This window comes from Hippopotamus amphibius, chromosome 1, assembly GCF_030028045.1.
Source record: "Hippopotamus amphibius kiboko isolate mHipAmp2 chromosome 1, mHipAmp2.hap2, whole genome shotgun sequence".
In the NCBI taxonomy this organism is placed as follows: domain Eukaryota; kingdom Metazoa; phylum Chordata; class Mammalia; order Artiodactyla; family Hippopotamidae; genus Hippopotamus; species Hippopotamus amphibius.
This window is the reverse complement of record NC_080186.1, coordinates 145,341,533-145,360,345: the sequence shown is the minus strand read 5'-3', so window position 1 is coordinate 145,360,345 and position 18,813 is coordinate 145,341,533. Positions and strand designations below refer to the sequence as shown.

Below are 18,813 nucleotides of genomic sequence, written 5' to 3'. Positions count from 1 at the left end.
CGCTGTATGAGCCTGGGTGTGGGGGTGACTTGAGGGTTACACGGGTCTGAAGCCTGCTGCTGCTGCAGCCGCTCCTCCTCCGGAGTCCGAATCGAGCCATCTGGCATGCGTCTCCAGCTCTTAAATCAGTCGGGCCCACGACACCCTTGGTTCCTTAAAGTGTGTAGTGAGAAGGCTGGGAAAATGAGGCGGGTGAACCCCACCGGAGGGAAGCGTGCAAAATAGAAACACATGGATGGCTCACCCGATCTCCCCCTGTCAGCACGGCTGTGGGAATGATTTACAAGAGGCCAAGCCAAGTTCCCACTGCCCCAGACCAAAAGGACAGAGGGAGAGGCAGAGGGAAGCAAGTCACACCTGCATGTTCCCTTTCCTCCTTCTTGGGACAGACGTTGTTTACTTGCGGACCGCAGGTGGCGGTGGCTGGGCCTGTAAACACCACTGGGAGGCCAGTTGGCTGGACTCAATCGGGTCACTTGAGCAGGGGATCTGGGACCACGGTTATGACCTCCCAGCCAAAGCTTGTTTCCTGCCTAATTCCCTCCGGCAGACTCACCATGAAACCTTACAGAGGAGTCCTGGCTCAATTTATAAACAAACGTGGAATCAGGAGCACGATGCGCCTCGCGCTGGCACGTGAGCCTGGCTGAGTCAGCGTGCTTTCACTGTTGCAAGACGCTAACAATCCCCCGTCCGCATGCTGTCGGGTTAAAACAGCACTTCACATTCTCTACCGTGCCTGTCACCCATGCCCACTTTCCAGATGAGAAACTGAGGGCTCAGGAAATTACTTCTATATGCCTGCCTTCCCTCTACCCGTGTAGGGCACGGGCGTAGAACAGACACCCGGTATTGATTTGCTGAATGACAGAAACCATCACTGGCTGAATCCATCAAGAGAGAGGAAGGGTACACACTGGAAATACCTCCTGCTGGCTCATGAGAGCCAGCGCGTGTATATCTTCCCAATGCTGCCTTCAGTACCATCACGTTGATAGCTTTGTATTGGTCATGGTGTGGATATTCTTACCAGCACAGTGGCAGATGCTACATACCACAGCTTTCTTTTTTTCTTTTTGTTTTCATAGAGCTAGTTTATCAGCGCCCTGGGTGTAGGTACCAGGCAGCATAGGCAATTAGAACACAGGTTCTTCAAATCATCATCTCTTTTCCAAAAGGAGGGGAGGGTGGGAAGAGTCTAAAGAAATGATTTTTATTACTTCAACATACATGTATAGATCCTACTATATGCAAAGCACCAGGGCAGGCTGGAGGGGAGAAATAGATATTGAGATAGAATTCATATTTTCAAGGAACACATATCCTCAGGTATAGGCTATAACATGCACACAAACCACCTGGGGATCTTGGTAAAATGCAGGTTATGATGCAGTAGGTCTGAGGTACCGCCTTTTGAACAAGCTCCCAGGTGATGCTGATGGCGCCCCTCTGCGGCCCCGCCTAGGAAGCAACAGTCTGGAAGGTGACTGAATGCCCGTATACACCGGCCAGCTCTAAACGTTACATATCTACTAGCACGTGCAATCCTCACAACACAACAGATGTATATTTCCCTTACCCATATTTTACAGATGAGACTCCCGAGGCCCAAGGTCACCCCTCTGGTCAACGGCTACTCACTCAAAGCCGGGTCATCTGGTTCAGAGAGTGAAGTCACTCTCTTCCCAACATGCCCCCTCGTTGGAACTTTTCATTTTCTGTCTTGAAGATTATCCTTGCTTCTGCCTTCTCTTCCTGCTCCCTTTTCACTAGCTGCCCATTTCCTTTTTCGCCTCCTATAAGCACTTCTACCAGAGAAGAGCAAAGGAGACGTGGGAGTAAATACTCACACTCATCCATTTCAAGTGTATGAACCACGTCTTTTATTTCCTGTATTCTGGTGCTTTGACAGCGGGGGCCTTGCTGCCGCCCCCAGGGTTAGCCGATTCCTAGAGGTGGTAACTCATCCGTGAGTAAGGCGTGCCTTCCAGTGCGGTTCTCACTCTCCGGGCCACCCCCCGCCCCCCAGCCGGCTCACCCGAGGGCCAGGTGCCAGACAACGAGGGACAGCCCGTGCGCCGGATCCCACCGAAATTATTCAAACTAGCCAATCCTAAGTCTGCGTGTCGCCCCTTGCCTGGCCCTTCCCACAAACACCCCAATAAAGACTCTTGCCCACATTCCCTCTCCCCCTCCGCCTCCTGACGGACTCCTGTGCTGCCTGTGCCCCTGCCACCGCCTCCCCCCGTGCCCCCCGCAGGGTGGCATGTCCCTCCTCTTGGGATCTTGAGTACAGTAAAGTGTCTTTTCAATGGCAGTTGTCTCCGGCTCTGTTGGCTTCACCATACCTAAGGAATAATAAAACCTCCAGTTCCTCAGGAAAGGGTATGCTCAAACCCAGTGAATCTGTGGGTTATTTCTTCTCCTCCTCCTTCTCCTTCGCACCACCATCACCATCGAGGAAGTATTATTTCCCTTGTCTCTGCCAAGCTCAGCCCTTCTCAGAGCTGGCTTGCATACATTCCCAATGGAAGCTTCTCAGAGCCCCTGCCCAAGGCCAGCCCCATGTCTTAAAAATTCCATCCCTGGGGAGAGTGCCAGGTGCCCCCCAGCACTGTCAGGGCCTCTTACCTCATTCCCCGGCAGGTGCTGAGCATGACACTGGACTGTGCTGCCTTCCTCACTGTCCCATGGTAAAAGCAGTGATCCTAGCAAGGAGAAAGCGGGTAGTCAGACCACAGGATACTGATACGCAGGGCAATGTAGCATCTCGTGAAGGTCAGGAATGGTTATAGACCCTAAGCTCACAACGTGCAAAGACCTTTCCAAGCCACCATTTTATTTGACCCTCATAATATTCCTGGGCAGTGGGACAGGGTGGATGCCATCATCCTCACTGAAAAGATGAAGAAGCTGAGGCTCAGAGGAGCAAAGAGATTTGCCACAGGTCTCACTGCTAGGTGGAGAGGCCAGGATTTCAGATCTCTTTCCATGACACGATGCTGGCCACAGGAAACACTCCCCACTAGACTCACCTCTGTGACCCTCCCGTAAGGGTTGAACAGTGTCTCCCCCAAATACATGTCTATCCAGAACCTCAGAATGTGATCTTATTTGGAATAGGGTCTTTGCAGGTGTCATTAAATTAAGATGAGGCAATACTGAACTAGTATTCTTATAAAAAGAAGAGAGGACACAGAGAGACACACACACACAAAGAAGAAGACCATTTGAAGATGAAGGCAGAGATTAGAGTGACAAAACTAGACGCCAAGGAGCACCAAGGATGGCCAGGAGCCACAAGAAGCTGGAAAGGCAAGGAAGGATCCTTCCCTAGAGATGACAGAGGGAGCATCACCTTGATTTTGGACTTCTAGCCTTCAGAACTGAGAGAGAACACATTTCTGTTGTTTTAAACCTCCAAGTTTACAGTACTTAGTTACAGCAGCCCTAGGAAACTGATCAATCCCCAGTCTTCCCCACCTCCCCTGAATCTCTGCATGCCTAGAGCAGACCTGATCTGGCACGTGTCCATGGACACGTGCAGGTCTGCCGCTGCTCTCTAGCCAGGGTGTCTCACGACCATCTGGTCTTCCCAACCTGGCTGGATTCCTCATGGCTACAAACTGCTATGAGCTAGGGCCAGGGCTAGGCCCCGAGACACAACAGTGAGCAGACACAGACACAGGTCCAACCTTCGTAGGACTTACGGTCTTGTGAGAGCCAATCCTAGTTTAAAAGCCATACAAAGATACAAAGATAATTACAAATTATGAAGAGTGACTTGAAATAAAGTTTGAGGTGCCAGCAGAGGGTTTGATAAGTAGGGTAGCCGGAACATTTATGAGGCAAAGCAGCACCCTGCTGAGAGTGACAGAGTGCTAAACCAGACGGATGGATACAAACCAGGACTGTCCCCAGCACACTGACGGGTGATAACAAGGGACACATTCCTACAAGCTTCTTCCCAAATAGGTCAAGAGATAAGCTGGTCTGAAGAGACAGAAGGCAAAATCCCCAGGGCAGAGCCAGGTTCTTAAGAAGGTCTTAAGAAGGATGCAAACTGTGTAGTTGCAGACACGGAAGCTTTATCTTTCCCCACAGACGTGCTGGGCCTGAGCAGGGCCAATCAGGAACCCCTGGCATTCACCTACTTGTTCCTTGGTCCCCAGCAGGCAGGCATGTGACCCAGGAGACAGCTAACCCATTGGTCTACACTCTCCGGTTCCACCCTCTGCTCAGCTCGAGGCATGAGTCTGGTGTAACACGCTTTATACCGGGTTTTCACACACATCACTGCACGTGGTGATAATGCCTGCCATCAACTGCTATTAACAGTAAGAGCGAACACCTATCCAGCTCTTGCTCCTGGATAAACAACTTATGTGATTTTTTCCCTTTATTCTGATCACAGCCTTATGAGGTAGATACTCTTATTCTCATTTTTTAAAAGGGGGAACTAAAAGTTGGAGAGGTTTAAAAAAAAAAGTTGGAGAGGTTTCAAGTTATTCACAGGGCCACACGGCAAAGTGGAGATTCAAACCCCAGCAGCCTGACTTCAGACTCCACGCTCTGTCTCTCTTAGCAAAAGCACACCCAGCAAAGTGCAGGGAACTTCATTTGTCAAAGCTCTATTATCTTCCAGTACCAACGGAGACTGAGATACCAGTCTAAGCCTTACTGCTCAATGGTTATCGCGACTTCGGCATGTTCTTTTTTCTCTTCTCCCCTCAATTTCCTCATCTGTAAGATGTGGCATTGGAAGAGATGTTTATAAATTCCCATAAAAATCAGTGATTCATCTCACCCTTCTATAGCCCTGAGAGTCAGATTTCAGCATATCCAATTTTCAGATGAGGAAACTCAACACTACTGTGGTCGAAAGGGTTTTTCAGGTCACACGGCCTGTTAAAGCCAAGACTAAAACCCTGGCTTCAGACCCCAAACTCTGCAACTCGTTCTACTGGAACACACTCATGGACCATTCCCCCAATGACCTGACCTAGATCAGGGCTGGAGCCCACAGGCCTGGTGATGAGCTGGATAAGGTTCCCAGAACTCCTGCTACCCCAGGCCAATTCTGGTAGGAGAGCGTGGTCCGCAACATTTGGGTCAAGCCAAGCTAAATGGATTATTCCATTCCCATTTCTCTGAGTCTTCAGCTCCCAAGCAAGTCAGAAAGCTAACTGGGAGCCCCCTGGGACTGGGTGGGGGCTCTGCAAGAGCCCAGGAGCAGGGGACGTAAGAAAATAAAGAGTCGTCCCACACGTCAGCCGGGATGTGCTTCGGTCAACAAGACTTTCAGGAAGGAGGGGCTCTCTGGGAGGGAGGGGAAGTTCTCTCACTGTCCTCTGTTTCTCAAAGGCCCTCACAACATCTCTGCCTAATCCTGAGAGCACAAAGAACAAGTAAACGAACACAACAGCCATGAAGTCATCGCATTCCTTCCCAGCTTCTTGGCCTAAGGGGGCCACCCTGAGGGGGCTTTCATAGCAGGAAGCATGAGCTCATGTGCACTGAGTGAGACCCATTCTTCAGCTCCGGGCACAGAGGTGCAGAAGCCAAGCCCAGAGGAGGGTGCTTTGTGAGGTCATGAGGGCGAGGGGCTTTCGAGGCATGTCTGTCCCCTCCCCGCCTCGCTAGAGACAGGAGACAGAGGTCTCAAGTGAGGAAGAAGCTTCAACCAAGGGGCCTTGAAGAAGGTATGGAGCCTGCCCAGAAGTGAAGGGACACAGCCTACTTGCCTGCTGCAGGCACAGGCCACTCCTTCCCCATCCAGGAAGGTCTTGGTGAAGAAGGCAGCACTGATCTTCACCTCCAACCATCCAACATGTTTCCTCAGCTACCTAGTTACTACAGATCTCTTAGATCTACCAAAACGTCACTGTCCTGAGGATGATCTGAGAAACTCATCTGTGCTGTTAACGACTGACCAGGGGTTGAACCCAGGCCCCCTGCGTCGGGAGCGTGGAGTCTTAACCACTGGACCGCCAGGGAAGTCCCCTGGCAAGGATATTTTAAAGACGGGATCACCTGGGAGTCTCAGGTTCCACAGGAAGCTGCTGGAGGAGCACTGAGGCAGAGGAGCCCGTCCTGCTGCCCACACACCACACCTCCCAGGTGTGCACACCATAAAAGCCCAGGACGTCCGGCCCCAAAGGCAAAAGACACTGCTCCTTCTGCCAGTCTGTCTCCCCTTCTCCTTCATCCCTGTTCTCTGGCATAGAGTCTGAGAAGGATCACTCAAATCCAGAATTTCTCAACTTGGGCACTTCTGACATCTGAGGCAGGATAATTCTCTGCTTTGGAAGGCTGGCCTGTGCACTGTCGCGTAATTAAATTAGCAGCATTCCTGGCCCCTCTCCACCCGATGCCAGCAGCATCCGGCTCCCAGTCATGATAATCCAAACTATCTCCACACACCTCCTAGGTTGCCCTCCGTGGTTGGCTCAAACGGTCACAGAAACAAATAGAATATTTTAGGGTAATTGCACCTGATTAAAATTGGTATAAATCACTGTGAGGCATATTCTCTTTGCTTTATGTTAGTTACCAACATATTTAACAAAAGCATAAGGAAAAGAAACGATTTAAACCAAAATCACTCCTAGTTAAGAACCACTGCTCTGACCCTACAAATTCTAACAGGTCCCCTGCAGGAAAAGCTATCGAACCATGAAATGTGTATGACTCACCACCTTAAATGTCTACCAGTGACCAAATGGCATGGTGAAGCAAACTGAAAGACTAAAACTGAAAGGCCGTTTTTTAAATGACAAATCTTTGTGCAAACAGCCAAACTCAACTCTGAGGGGGAAAAATACCCAATATGAAGACAGTAGCAAAATAAGAAAATCTTCACATACTAAAATCACATTAAGAAGGCAGAGTGCAAAACCTTACACCCATATTAAAAAAAAAAACTTGCACGTGATTGGGTGAGACGACATTATTACCAGTAAATCACTTCTTTTACTTAAACTTTTGTTAGTGTGTAGGTAATTAACATACAGCAAAGAAAATGGTATGCTTCACAATGATTTACATCAATTTTAACCAGATGCAACTTGCTTAAAATATTGTTGGTTTCACCATTTTAGCCAGCAAAAGGAAGGGTGCACTTACAAAACAATAAATTCATATTTTGTTTCTCCTGCTCATGCCTTGGGTCTCAGTCAGGGGAAACAATTCCTTCAGGAGAGGGACTGTCTCCATTCAGCATCTCCTCACTTCCTAGGGGTGGGTCTGGGATAGGGCAGCTGCTTGACAGATATTTGTTGACTGGAACTTACCTTGGATTTCAGGGTAGTGGTTTGAGGGTTGCCACTTGGAGTATAATGGGTTTCTGTGTAGGCTGGAGCAAAAAGGTGCCTGGAAAGAATAAAAACAGACATTTGTCTCCTAACATGATGGACTTCACCCTCCTGGGAACAGCAGCCAGTGATTCTAACTGAACCTGGTAGAACCACCTCAAGCATCTCCATGCAGAAGGAACTGGGCAGTCTTGCAGAAGGGCTTAAAGAATAAAAAGGAAAACATAATGAAGTTAGTTATGAATTTTGAGTCCACTGGGACCAACACTTAACTCAGCCACAACTAGATGGAGCTGACCACCAAAGCAGTGATCTTAGATCTTCACTTGTTCTGGGTCCTGGGAAAATACATGTGCAAACACATTCACAAAATTTCCCAGGGTCTATAGACCCTATTGTGTACCTTGATTATTTTTCCAGTGCATCCACCAATATTTGGTATCAGCACACCAATTTTTCTTTTAGGCAATCCCTGTTCCCTGTTGCATGTTTTGGTAAGGCTGTCAATCAAGGTATCCTAGCTGGACTTGGCCAAGGGTGGCCCATGGTGCAAGCTAAGCCAATAGAGTAATGCTGCAAAAACTTAACGGAGGCGAGCTATTCATCCGTTCCTTTGTTGCTGCTGCATGAATTCCAGGAGTTTCCTTTGCCCATCTTTTCTGAGACCTAGTGGTTAAGATTTGCTGAGACCTGGTAGTTCTATGCATTACGCTTCCAATATTTTTTATTCCTTTTCTAAAATTGGACGTTGGTTTCTCTCTTGCCACAGACCTCTTAAAGCTGAGGTTAAGAATCCCTTGCCAAAGGCAAGGTGACCCCCAATAAGGCTTTTAGAATTTTTCTGAAAGTTAAAAGAGAAATAAAAGAGCCAAATGGATTCTTCAACTAGTTCAGCCATATTAAAAGCAGAAAGAATCTAAAGGAAATCGAGGTCGGGGGCACAAAGGTTTCTAACGGAAGGCACCATTAAAAATTGGGAGTCTAACTAAAATTGGGAGTCTAAAAAAATAAGTGGATCTATATTTACTAATATGGAAAGCGGTCTAAAACGGAGTTAGAAAAAGACGATAAATTTCAAGAACGTATGTACTTTTTAAATCCTTTTAATGAAAAACTAACAGCAGTACACACTAGTGCAGGCACTGACGACAGCTGGAGAAAAGCATCCCCATCGTTAACGGTCGTTATCTCAGGGGATTACAGAAGATGTTCACATCGTAAGCTATATATTTCTGAAAAACTGGCTGATTACAAAAATAATTATCCTGTATTTATTTTGAAAACTGAAAATCTAATTTGAAACTGCTTTTTAAAAAAAAGAAGAAAATACAAGCTGAGGCCAGCACAGAAAGCCAAAGGATTCTGCAGGGACCACCCTGGTTTTGTAAGAGGGGACATTTCCCACGAGAGAGGGTCACTAAAGAGGGTCTCTAGAGTCCCTCTAGAGTCACTTCCAGCTCTCAGTTCCGGGACGCTGGACTTTCAGATTCCTCCCCCCACCCCCCAGAGTGCAGTCAGAAGGCAAATGCCGTAAGGATCGTCTCTTGCCCTATGTTAAGCCCTTCAATGTCCAGCCTTGGACAAGAAGAAAAGAAACCCAACAGGGAGACGTAAAAACAAAGCAACGCAGAAAACCCAGCTTGTGTAGAGAAACTCCAGTTCACATGGAAAATGTGGGTGAGTAGCTAAGCTTCCAGGTGCTATCTCCCTTTCTCTTTCTCCTTCGCATCTAACCCGTCAAGGATCTGAGGGAAATGTCACCCGTCTGTCTGAGGGAGATAAACTGTAAGCCCCAGGAGCACAGAAGCCAAGCTGTTCTGCTCACCAGTATAAATCAGTGCTTAACATGTACTCAGTGAAAGAATGTGCTAACTAAGCACTGAACGAACGAATGAGCGAATGAACGAGGGAGTCGTGGGGCATCCTAGGAGCTGAGGGCACGGTCTGCCGTCCGAGAGACCGTTTCAGTCCCACCTCTGACATTTACTGTCTCTGGGGTGATGAGTGGGTTACTTTACCTCTCTGAACCTTTGTTTCCTGTTCTGCAAAAACTCTGCTACTTGACAGGGTTGTCGTCAGAATAAAATGACACAATCCAAGAAAAGAACTTAAAACCAGGCCTGGCTCCGAGTGGAGCTCAGTAAAGGTTAGTGATCATCATTACTGCTTTCAACAGGGATTATGATGGGAAGAACCCAGAAAAACTGGTGGAATTTACCTATTTCCTTCCAATTCCCCCCAAGCCATTAACTCCCTGATATATCTCTTGAGATGAAAAAACAATGAGCTCACTCCTACAGCCCATTTCCTCCGTCTGCTTCCACAGACTGCATAATGGACGGCGAGTCAGGAGTCCATCCTGGGTGCCAGCGGGGAGACGTGAATTTTCCCACAGGAAGTGCACTCCTGGAAAATACATCCTCAGCCTCTTCTGAGTCTTAGGGGGGGGAAATATTCATCCGGGGACATCAAATGCTCCAAAGAGAGCAATCCAGATTGAACCTCGGAGGAGTCCACATTCCTGTCGGTTCTCAGCCACACGTCCTCAGAAGGGTAAGCGTCTTTCTGCACCTTCTTATTCTGAGGTTCTGCCACTGTCATCATAGGACTCTCAGAGCCTCAGTGTGGAGAGGGACCTCAGGAATCATTAAAACCAAACTCACTGGACTGTGGGCTCCCTAAGAGCAGGGAGCACAGCTGCCTTGTTCCAGGCATCTCCCCAGCTGCTAGTACCAGGCAGGTTTATTCTGTGAAAAAGTGGATGAATGAATAAATGAACAAATGAATGAATCTTCTACCTTGTGTAGGAATCTACCTGACGGCCGTTCAGCACTGGACATCTCCAGTGACAGGGAGCTCCTGAGAATACCAACTCCACTTCTGACCACATATATAATAGTTAGAGAAAATTCTTACACTCAACTAAAAACTACCTCTCTCTGTAACCTGCACCCACTGGTCTCATTGTGTCTTCTGAATCTAAACAAGACAATCTGCTCCCTCAGCCACCTAACTGCCCTTTTCAGGAGCAGCAGCATCTGTATCACCTAGGAACTAGTTAAAAATGCAGATTGTAAAAAAAAAAATATATATATATATATACACACACACACACACACACACACACACACAAGCAGATTGTTGGGCCCCACCCCAGACATCCTGAAGCACAAAGAAACTCTGGGGTTGGAGCCCAACCATCTGCTGTTCTCATAACTCTCCAAGTGGTTCTTGTGCAGAACCACCACCCTAGGCCACAAGTTCTCAACATACTTTTAAAGCAGGCAAACTTCAGAAATATCCCCATGTCTCACGACCCAAGCCCCCACTCACCTTTCTACCTGCACCACACCCTAGATCATTCGGAGCTTAAGAAACCCCGAAAAGTTGCAATCAAAATAGTTCACATGTATTTAAGTGTGAAATAATTTCACCTTCACAACACACCTATGAGGACCCTGAGACCTCAGAACAGTAACTTGTCCAAGCTGTCACAGCACAGTATCAGAGCCAAGTTTCAAAGCCAAGTCTGTTGGGCCAGACCATACTTTTTAAGCAGTTCTCTGCTCTGTCTCTATTAGAAGGTAGAAGCATAAAACGAAAGCACTGCCAGCTGTAGTCCAAAGCACAGTTTCATGGTGATGACAGCACACTTGAAAACATGTGATGCCACAAAAAGGAGACTCCTGGCTCTTAGATGTGAATGTATGCAGAGAAGAGCAATCGAGGTAAGCAAAGCACAGGGCAAGATAAAGAGGATGGACATGTAAGGACTTCAGGGCTGGTTCGGTTTTTTTGTTTTGTGTTGTATTTTTGGTTTTTTGTTTTTTTTAAAATAACAACCCTTTCCCCGAATGGGGTTATGGATGTTGGCCAGGAAGGTCGTCCTTCTTTCTAGAAGCAAAAGGAAGGGTCATGTTTCATCACCACCATCTGTGCAATTGTACCAATTCACAAAACACCACTTTCAAATGCTCCCAATCACCCCAAGCTAGGCCCATCTATGCCTCCGTGCCCAGGTGATGCCTTGGCACTGCTCTCGGCACCAAAGACACTATCCCCTCAGAGACAGGCTGCTGCAGGGCCACGGAGAAGCCCAGCTGTCCCTTCTCCAACCACATCTTGTTCTCATCTCCTCTCTGACAAGCGGCTGGCTGAGCAGATCTCCAGGAAGCTGTCTCTCACCACTGGAGTGTATTAGAATTTTCAGGAAACGAGTTGTGAGTGATGTGTGTCCAGGAAGAGAGGACTATCCAAGATTTCCCACCCCGCCCCCTCCTTTTTCTGGCTTTGATGGAAAAGCAATTTCTGAAGAAGTGCCTCCCGCCCGTGCCCTTGAGGCTCACAAGCCCACAGGCAGGCAGAGATCACACATCATCCCAATGCTAATAGCAGCCAGCAGAGCAGTGCTCACTTTGGGAAAAACCCACATAGCCCAGACCCCAAAGTCCTCAAGCAATCTTCTGAATCCTTGCATCTTCTGAATCCCAACTGGGAAAAGAGGCTGTCCCCCAAATACTGGGCATAAAACATAAGGTCACTCTCCAGGGAAGGACAACAGAATTGCCTGTGGTGGCCTAGAAACGAACGGCACACATAGCCAGACCCCTCAAAACACACCGCAGTTAACCCACCTTCCCTAAGGCTCACAGCTTTAAAACCCAGAACCGTCCCTTTAAGCACTATGTACTGTCAGACCCATTTCAAATGATTCTCTAAGCGTCTCTAAAACTCCCTCTGGGGAGAGAGAAGCAGCAGGACTAAAATTTTCAAACCCCATCCTGCTGCTTCGGATAAGCAAATCAGTGAAGACAACGTGATCATTTCCAAACTACCTTGAAAAACAACCTACCCAGACATGCTCAGCATAAACAAACAGTACTCTGCTCACCGCAGTGGCTATTTTTACTGACACCTCCTCCTTTTAGGTCTTGCTCCATATCTAGCTCTTTCAAGAGTCCTGGGGCACTTATACACTAGTGATGCTTGGGAGGTACAGCCTTGCTGGTCCCTCTTATCTTCCCTGCAGGAGCCTCACCCTCACCCCGTCCACCCATACGGGTGATAACATAAGGCTCTTTCATTTCTCACTCATACTCATAATGCCGTCATAATGGGACTCAGTCCAGTAACACAACACCAGGAAACGCTGTGAAAAAAATATAAAATCCCAGGCCCCATCCCAGCCCCATTGAGAATTATATTCTCTAGAGAAGGATTCAGAAATCCATATTTTTAATAGTTTTTCCAGGTGACACTTTTTCAGGCTCTGAGAATTCTTCTACTCCATTGTATCAATTTTAACATTCTTAATTCTTTTTCTCATTTCTAGACTCCTAAGCACCCTCTCAAAATCTAACGATGATACCAGCACAGCCTAGAGGGAAAGTTCAGGGCTCAAAAAGGTTTGGTTTGAGCACCAGCTGCACTACTTTCTAGATGACCGTCATTTCAAATCCTGGAAATGAGGCAAAAGATCACCATTGATGCCTTTCAACGTCAAATCACAGGCTCTGAGAGACCTAAGGTTCTTTGGACTCCGTGGGGGGAAATGTAGCTTTGAAAAGACTGTATACAATTAATTAGGGCATCTCTTGTAAAACCTGTAAAATTAGATGTTAACTTGTAAAAACCTAATAAGATACAATAGAGATGCAAATGATTTCCATCAAGCAGAAAAGATAACTCCCAAGGTTATGATTTTATTGCCCTTAGGATATTAACCAGTTTTGTATGTAATTTAGCAATGTTATCTCAGCATTCCTTCTTCACTATTGAAAGAAAATGTTTCCTTTACCTATCCAATTTTTAAACCAGTTTTATCATTTTGTTGGTTCCCCCATTAATTAGATAAATAAAACTGACAAATGCTCACTATTTGTATGAGAACTGTTTTCACTTGAGCCATCTAAATTCTGTTTCCTACACTGCAAGTGAACAGTGTCATAATTATGACCTCACGGCTCCACTGAGAGGATCAAATGAGAAAATACATTTAAGTACTAGCTCTGACACTTATAAGTTCTGTGAACTTGGGCAAATCGGTTAGCCTCTCCGTGCCTCAGTTTTCTCATCTATAAAATGGGGGAAATAATAGAATCTACTTATACAACACTAGGAGAGTGTCTATGAATATTTGCTAAATAAAATGAACAAATGTGAAAAAACTGTTTGCAAAGTGTAAAGTATTTGTTTCTACAAAGATCATTGTTAACATTTTCTCCAAGAGGAGCTATGTGCACATATGGTAAAACTTGGTAATTGTTAAACCAAGACAACGGACTTCTGAGGGTTCATAATGCTAGTCTCTCTCCTTTTGGGTAGGTTCAAAAATTTTTATATTCATATTTTTTAACTAGCGAGGTGATACAATGCACATTACAAGCTATTCAGTCTCAGTTTCCCTTTCTATCAATTGGAAATGGTGATGCCCAGGACAGGAGGACACTGGGAAGAGCTTTTGAAAAGCAGAGAGCGATAATCTATGTAATCGCTAGTGCTTGGCCCATATTTAAGACAAGATAACAAATTCAGTAAGCAGTGTTTTGTTGTCTTTTGTTTTCAAAGAGCAAGAAAGAAAAGGGAGAAGAGACAGCTCGAGTTGTCTCAGAACCAAGATTTCCAAAGCAGTGCTCATTCCACCTCTGACGCCAAAGGAATGGAAACAAACCTACATGCCAAAGGCATGGCCCTAAAGCCAAATAAGGGGCCCATGGGCAGAGGCATTCCTTTTTGAGGGAACAGAAAGTATAAGGAAGGGGGAACTTTAAAGGTTGCTCCTGATGTAAAGGGTAGGAGATCTCCTCCTACTCCAAGGACTCACTTGAGCCAGCATCATCGCTACTAGAGGGCCAGCTCCAGAAGCAATGCTGCAAAGCAAGATGGTGCCACCCACAAGCCTGGCATAAAGCCAAAGTATGTTGTCTTTAACCTTCTATTAAGGAAGTGTCCAAACAATGCATTAAATCAACACTCCTTTTCACCAAACGCATTCCATTACATCTTCTCCCAGTCTCCACAAGACCTGGCACCCTTCCATCCAGCTCCGGGTCCTGTGTTTTGCTTTTGTGTTGTTGACGAAAGGATGTTTGGATGAGCACTGTTGACTCCTGTGGCCAGTAGGGTCTTTATTTAATCCTCTTTGGGCCTCGCTCTTGGATGCCTCCACAAAGATGAGTAACCTCTCCGTGCAAGTAGGGCTGACCTCTTAGGACCAGGATGCTAAACTATCAGGGACCTGAGAGACCCTCAAGATGGCTCAGCCAAGAAGAGCTTACGGGTTTGTTTTGCAGTGTCCTGTAAGGTACCTGTGAAAGGCACTTATCAGAATTGGATAAGAACAGTTCGGGGAAACGGGTTACTATGTTTACTACTTCTGAGAAAAGCGAAAAAGGGGAAACTAGTTACCATTAGCAACCAGTTTCCCACAGCAACAAGTTTCTGATAAATAACCACAGCTATCAGATTTATCTGAAGGGAAGGGTAAACGCAAGAGGCAATGGTTAAATTGTACAGATAAACCTTGGGGCTAAGACACAGGGGAAGTGAAGAAAAGAATCCTCTAAGATCACAGGACCTAAGAAAACATGCTTAGAAAAAGGGGAGTAGGTGGGCCATCCCATGAATAAAGGCTAACAAATAAAAAGTGAAGACCACAAACCAACCTGCCCTAAGTGTAAGTTCTTGGTCCCGTTGTTTAGGCTCTGAATAAATATCCCAGTAACTCTGATAAACCTTGCCCAATGTTTCTTGGCATCCTAAAGCACAAGTCACAGTGAATGCACAAGTCAAGAGGTTAGAACTTGGGAAGTCCTCCTAGATCATAGTAGACATATGTTGTCCTAGACTGCCCAGCATCCTTGACACTTTCTTGGGAAAACAGTGCCAAATTTGCATTTAGAGGAATGTTCTCCTCTTGCTGACTGGGGCCACCTGAAGTCAATCATAACAAGCCAGGACAATCAGGTCTCATTTCACTGAATTGCATGATGAGTGACACTGAAACAGGAGGGAAGGGGGCAGGGCACAAGCTGTGAAAGAATGACATAGCCCAAGGACATGACATAAACTGATTAGAACCAAATGGGTCCAAGATGGCGGACAAGTGGACATCCACTAGACCTTGAGCCTCAGTATACCGCTCACTGTAACACATCAGCAAGCTAAATGACACACCCACAGGTGCCATGGCAGTTCCAACGCTGACGGTAAGGATCAAAAAGTGCACGATGGCCCAATTCCTGGAAATCCCTGCCCCTTCCAGAAACAGCTGGAATACTCCTCCCACTCACTAGCCTATGAAATGACCCACCCCTATTAAAAACTGACAACCCCATACCCTGGTGACTTTCTCACCTTCTGAGATGGCCCACACTCTATCTGTGGAGTGTGTTTCTCTCTAAATAAATCCACTTCTTACCTATCACTTTGTCTCTCACTGAATTCTTTCTGCGATGAGACTTCAAGAAGCTGAGCTTCATTAAGTCCTGAAACCAGGTGTGTGATCTCAGTTGGAAGACAGTGAGTTTTGGCCGCGTTCGAGTCCCGGCATGTGGGTTCAAGTCCCAATCCGAGGTGCACAGTTTCAACACCTGGTCAAAATGGCCACTGGGGGCACCTGAAGATGATGCCAAAATCTTAGCCTCTACACCAGTGCCGAACTGAATCTCAGAGACAGAGTTTTAGGTAAAGTAGAAAAGTATAGTTTTATTGCTTTGCCGGGCAAAGGGGAACACAGCAGACTCCTGCACTTGAAAACCATGTGCCCCAACCCAGGGAGGATTTGATGAGGGGTTTTCTAATAATGGTTCAAGGGCGGGGTTGCTGACTAGATTAGGGTGTGTGCAGGGTCTCCTAATCCTCATGAGCTTCTCTGGTCCCTTTAATGTTGCCTCAGGTGGTATCTTGGCTGCTCCTCCCTAGATTCGCAACTGTTCGAATCTGCCCTTTGCAACTTGGGGAAGGTCACGGAGGCCAGAGTCCTGCCTACAAGAAACGGGGGACAAAAAGGCCTCCATGCCCAGGAGCCGACAGCGCCCCACTCGGTTTCAAAGAAACCGTCTATGAATGCGTAGACCCTGTCCTTTTCAAGCTCTATCTAGTTCTTCAGGTTTTCCCTCACTCTATGTGTTGCCTCATACCCTTCCCATGAAGTTTTTGTGGAGGGGAGAGGGATTGGTGAATAAATTGCAGTCTACTGCAACAAAAAAAATCTTTATATGCCACCCTCTCTGTTCAGTGCTTCCCCCCACTCCGCTCTAACGGATGAAAAATTTGAAAAAGAGCAAAAGCAACTTACCAACACCACACAAGTATACTTTCCTTCTGAATATAATCAGTCTAAATAAACTAAAGCTAGCTAAACATCAGAGGTAGATAATCCAAGAGTTAGGCCATCCAGACACTCTCAGAGGGCAGACAGGAAGGATGTTCATGCAATCTCATCAATGAATGCTCATTAAACAGCATAATATGGCACAAACTGCAGGGCACATGGCCTCAGGAAGACCAAGTTCCTCCTGGCTTGAATTCATCACGTATTTGCTCTGGATTCCTGGCCAAGCTGCAGTGCCTCTTCGGAACCTCAGGCTCTGCATTTGCTGTGCCTCTTCGGAAAGCCCATTCCACTAACATTTACTGAGGCCAATCCTGGGCCAGGCACCGTGCTAGGGGATGTGAAAGAGGCAAGCACAGCTCTCCTGCCCCCCACGTGGCATCTCTCTCATAAAGATTAGAGGAGGCTGAAGGGTGACAGATTATGCCACCCAGACACGCCACTGTAGCATACAGGTCATTCTGAGCTGAAGGCAACTGAGAACAAGCAGATACAAGAAAAGCTCTCTACCCTCCTCCTGTTTGCCTAAAAGTGAGACATCAATTCCCAAAGGTGTCCCTCCTTCTCTCTCGACCAGGAAGGACAAAAGTCAATCACGAGACAACTTCAGACCCCGTCAGCATGGAGACGGCACCAGAGGAATCCACACAACAAACTTTACAAACTAGCCTTTATCTACCATTCATTTCCCAAATATTTACCTTCTTACAGTTTGCTGCCTTTAGAAGCCTAAAACCTCTTTCCTTTTTCCTACCATTTCTCTACAAACTTATTGTTCTTTGTTGAAGGTGCTGCAGAAGCCTGAATTCTGTGTCACTCATTTTTTCTGAGCATCTCCCATATATATGTGTTAATAAACTTCTGTTTGTTTCTCTCTTATTAATCTATCTTTTGTTACAGGGTACCCAGCTGAGAACCTGGAAATGTAGACAGAAAATTATTTTTCGTCCTTTCCAAGGTCATCTGTGAAAGTACTTTGCAAACACTAACAGGTCACACAGAAGGTAGGTATTACTACTTGGTCCCTAGAAACCAAGTCTCTGTTTCACAACCTATCTTCCTTCCTTCCTAGAACTGCTGCAAACCAGAGCCACAATCAACTTCCAATTTCCCCTAACAAGCTGCCTACACAGCTTTGGAAGAGGGGTGCCTATACATAAGCATGTGTGTGTGAGCACGCACGTGTGTGTGTCTGTGTGTGTGTGTGGGTATTGAGCACAGAGAGGAGAGGCCGCCTAGGGATCAGGAACTCAGTATCCTCAACGTTCCTGATCTCCTTTTCCACAGCCATATCCCTATCACCACATAAGTGAAAGGCCAGTTTAACCTTTGCATTCTTACCCAAGCCCCAAAATCAGCATCAGTAAGAGATAAAGAGCTTCCAGAATACAAGAAGCCTGACATCTTTCCCAACACTTAGATCTCCTCTTTCTCCAACACTCCAGTCTTCCTCCAAAGGAATCCTTTTCCATGACTTGTCCTTCCTTTCCTGGGAAGGGGGGGATGGGGGGCTTGGAAAAAGAAACCATGCCTGATATAATGCAGTCCTTATAGCCCCTTGGCCCATCTGGACCCCTCTCCAGGGAGACTGACGCAAGAGGAGAAAATGTGGGGGCTGCCAGTTTTCTGCAAACCCATAACCCTGGGGATAAAAGGAGGAGGAAAAGGGGGCAATGGGGCACATGGGAGCTATGGAGGAGACTGGAAGACAGCCATAAGTACAGAAGTCATAAAGGCCCATTTCTCCTTAAACTGGCTCAGGAAAGCCTGGCCCAGCTCCACCCACTCAATGGTATCCTTGTTTTCAACAAAAGCTGGTTTGAGAACCCACAGGGAGCCCTGCTGTGAGGACTCACCAGTTCCTGGGAGATCAAGTGCTTAGAATTGTAGATGGGGGGGGGGGGGGGGGGTCTATGTAAGAGTCCAAATTACAGAGATAACCAGGGTAAGGACAGAATTCGCTTCTGCCAGGACCTTTTAGGGTCATGGAAAGGGTAAAGGATGCTATTTTTCACATAGATTTTATCAGTGGATTCCCCTCTACCACAATCCTGCACAGTTGATGACTGGGCATTGTTACCTTCAACTGAGAAAACTAAAGATCTGAGAAAAGAAGTGGCTTATCCGAGGTCCCACCACAAGCTAAGGACAAACCCAGGGACTCAT

General features: G+C 46.7%; 1 protein-coding gene across 3 annotated transcripts in view; it reads right to left on the bottom strand.

Moving 5' to 3' along the window:
- ADAM19 (ADAM metallopeptidase domain 19) overlaps window positions 1–18,813 on the bottom strand; it is an 84,903-nt gene that overhangs the window by 42,950 nt on the left and 23,140 nt on the right. For all 3 annotated transcript variants that reach the window (XM_057730131.1, XM_057730139.1, XM_057730121.1), the window contains exons 4-5: window positions 7,293–7,371; window positions 2,632–2,708 (exon numbers count right to left, since the gene is read on the bottom strand). In XM_057730131.1, coding sequence (XP_057586114.1) covers window positions 2,632–2,708; window positions 7,293–7,371 — 156 coding nt within the window. The remainder of the gene's footprint in view (window positions 1–2,631; window positions 2,709–7,292; window positions 7,372–18,813) is intronic.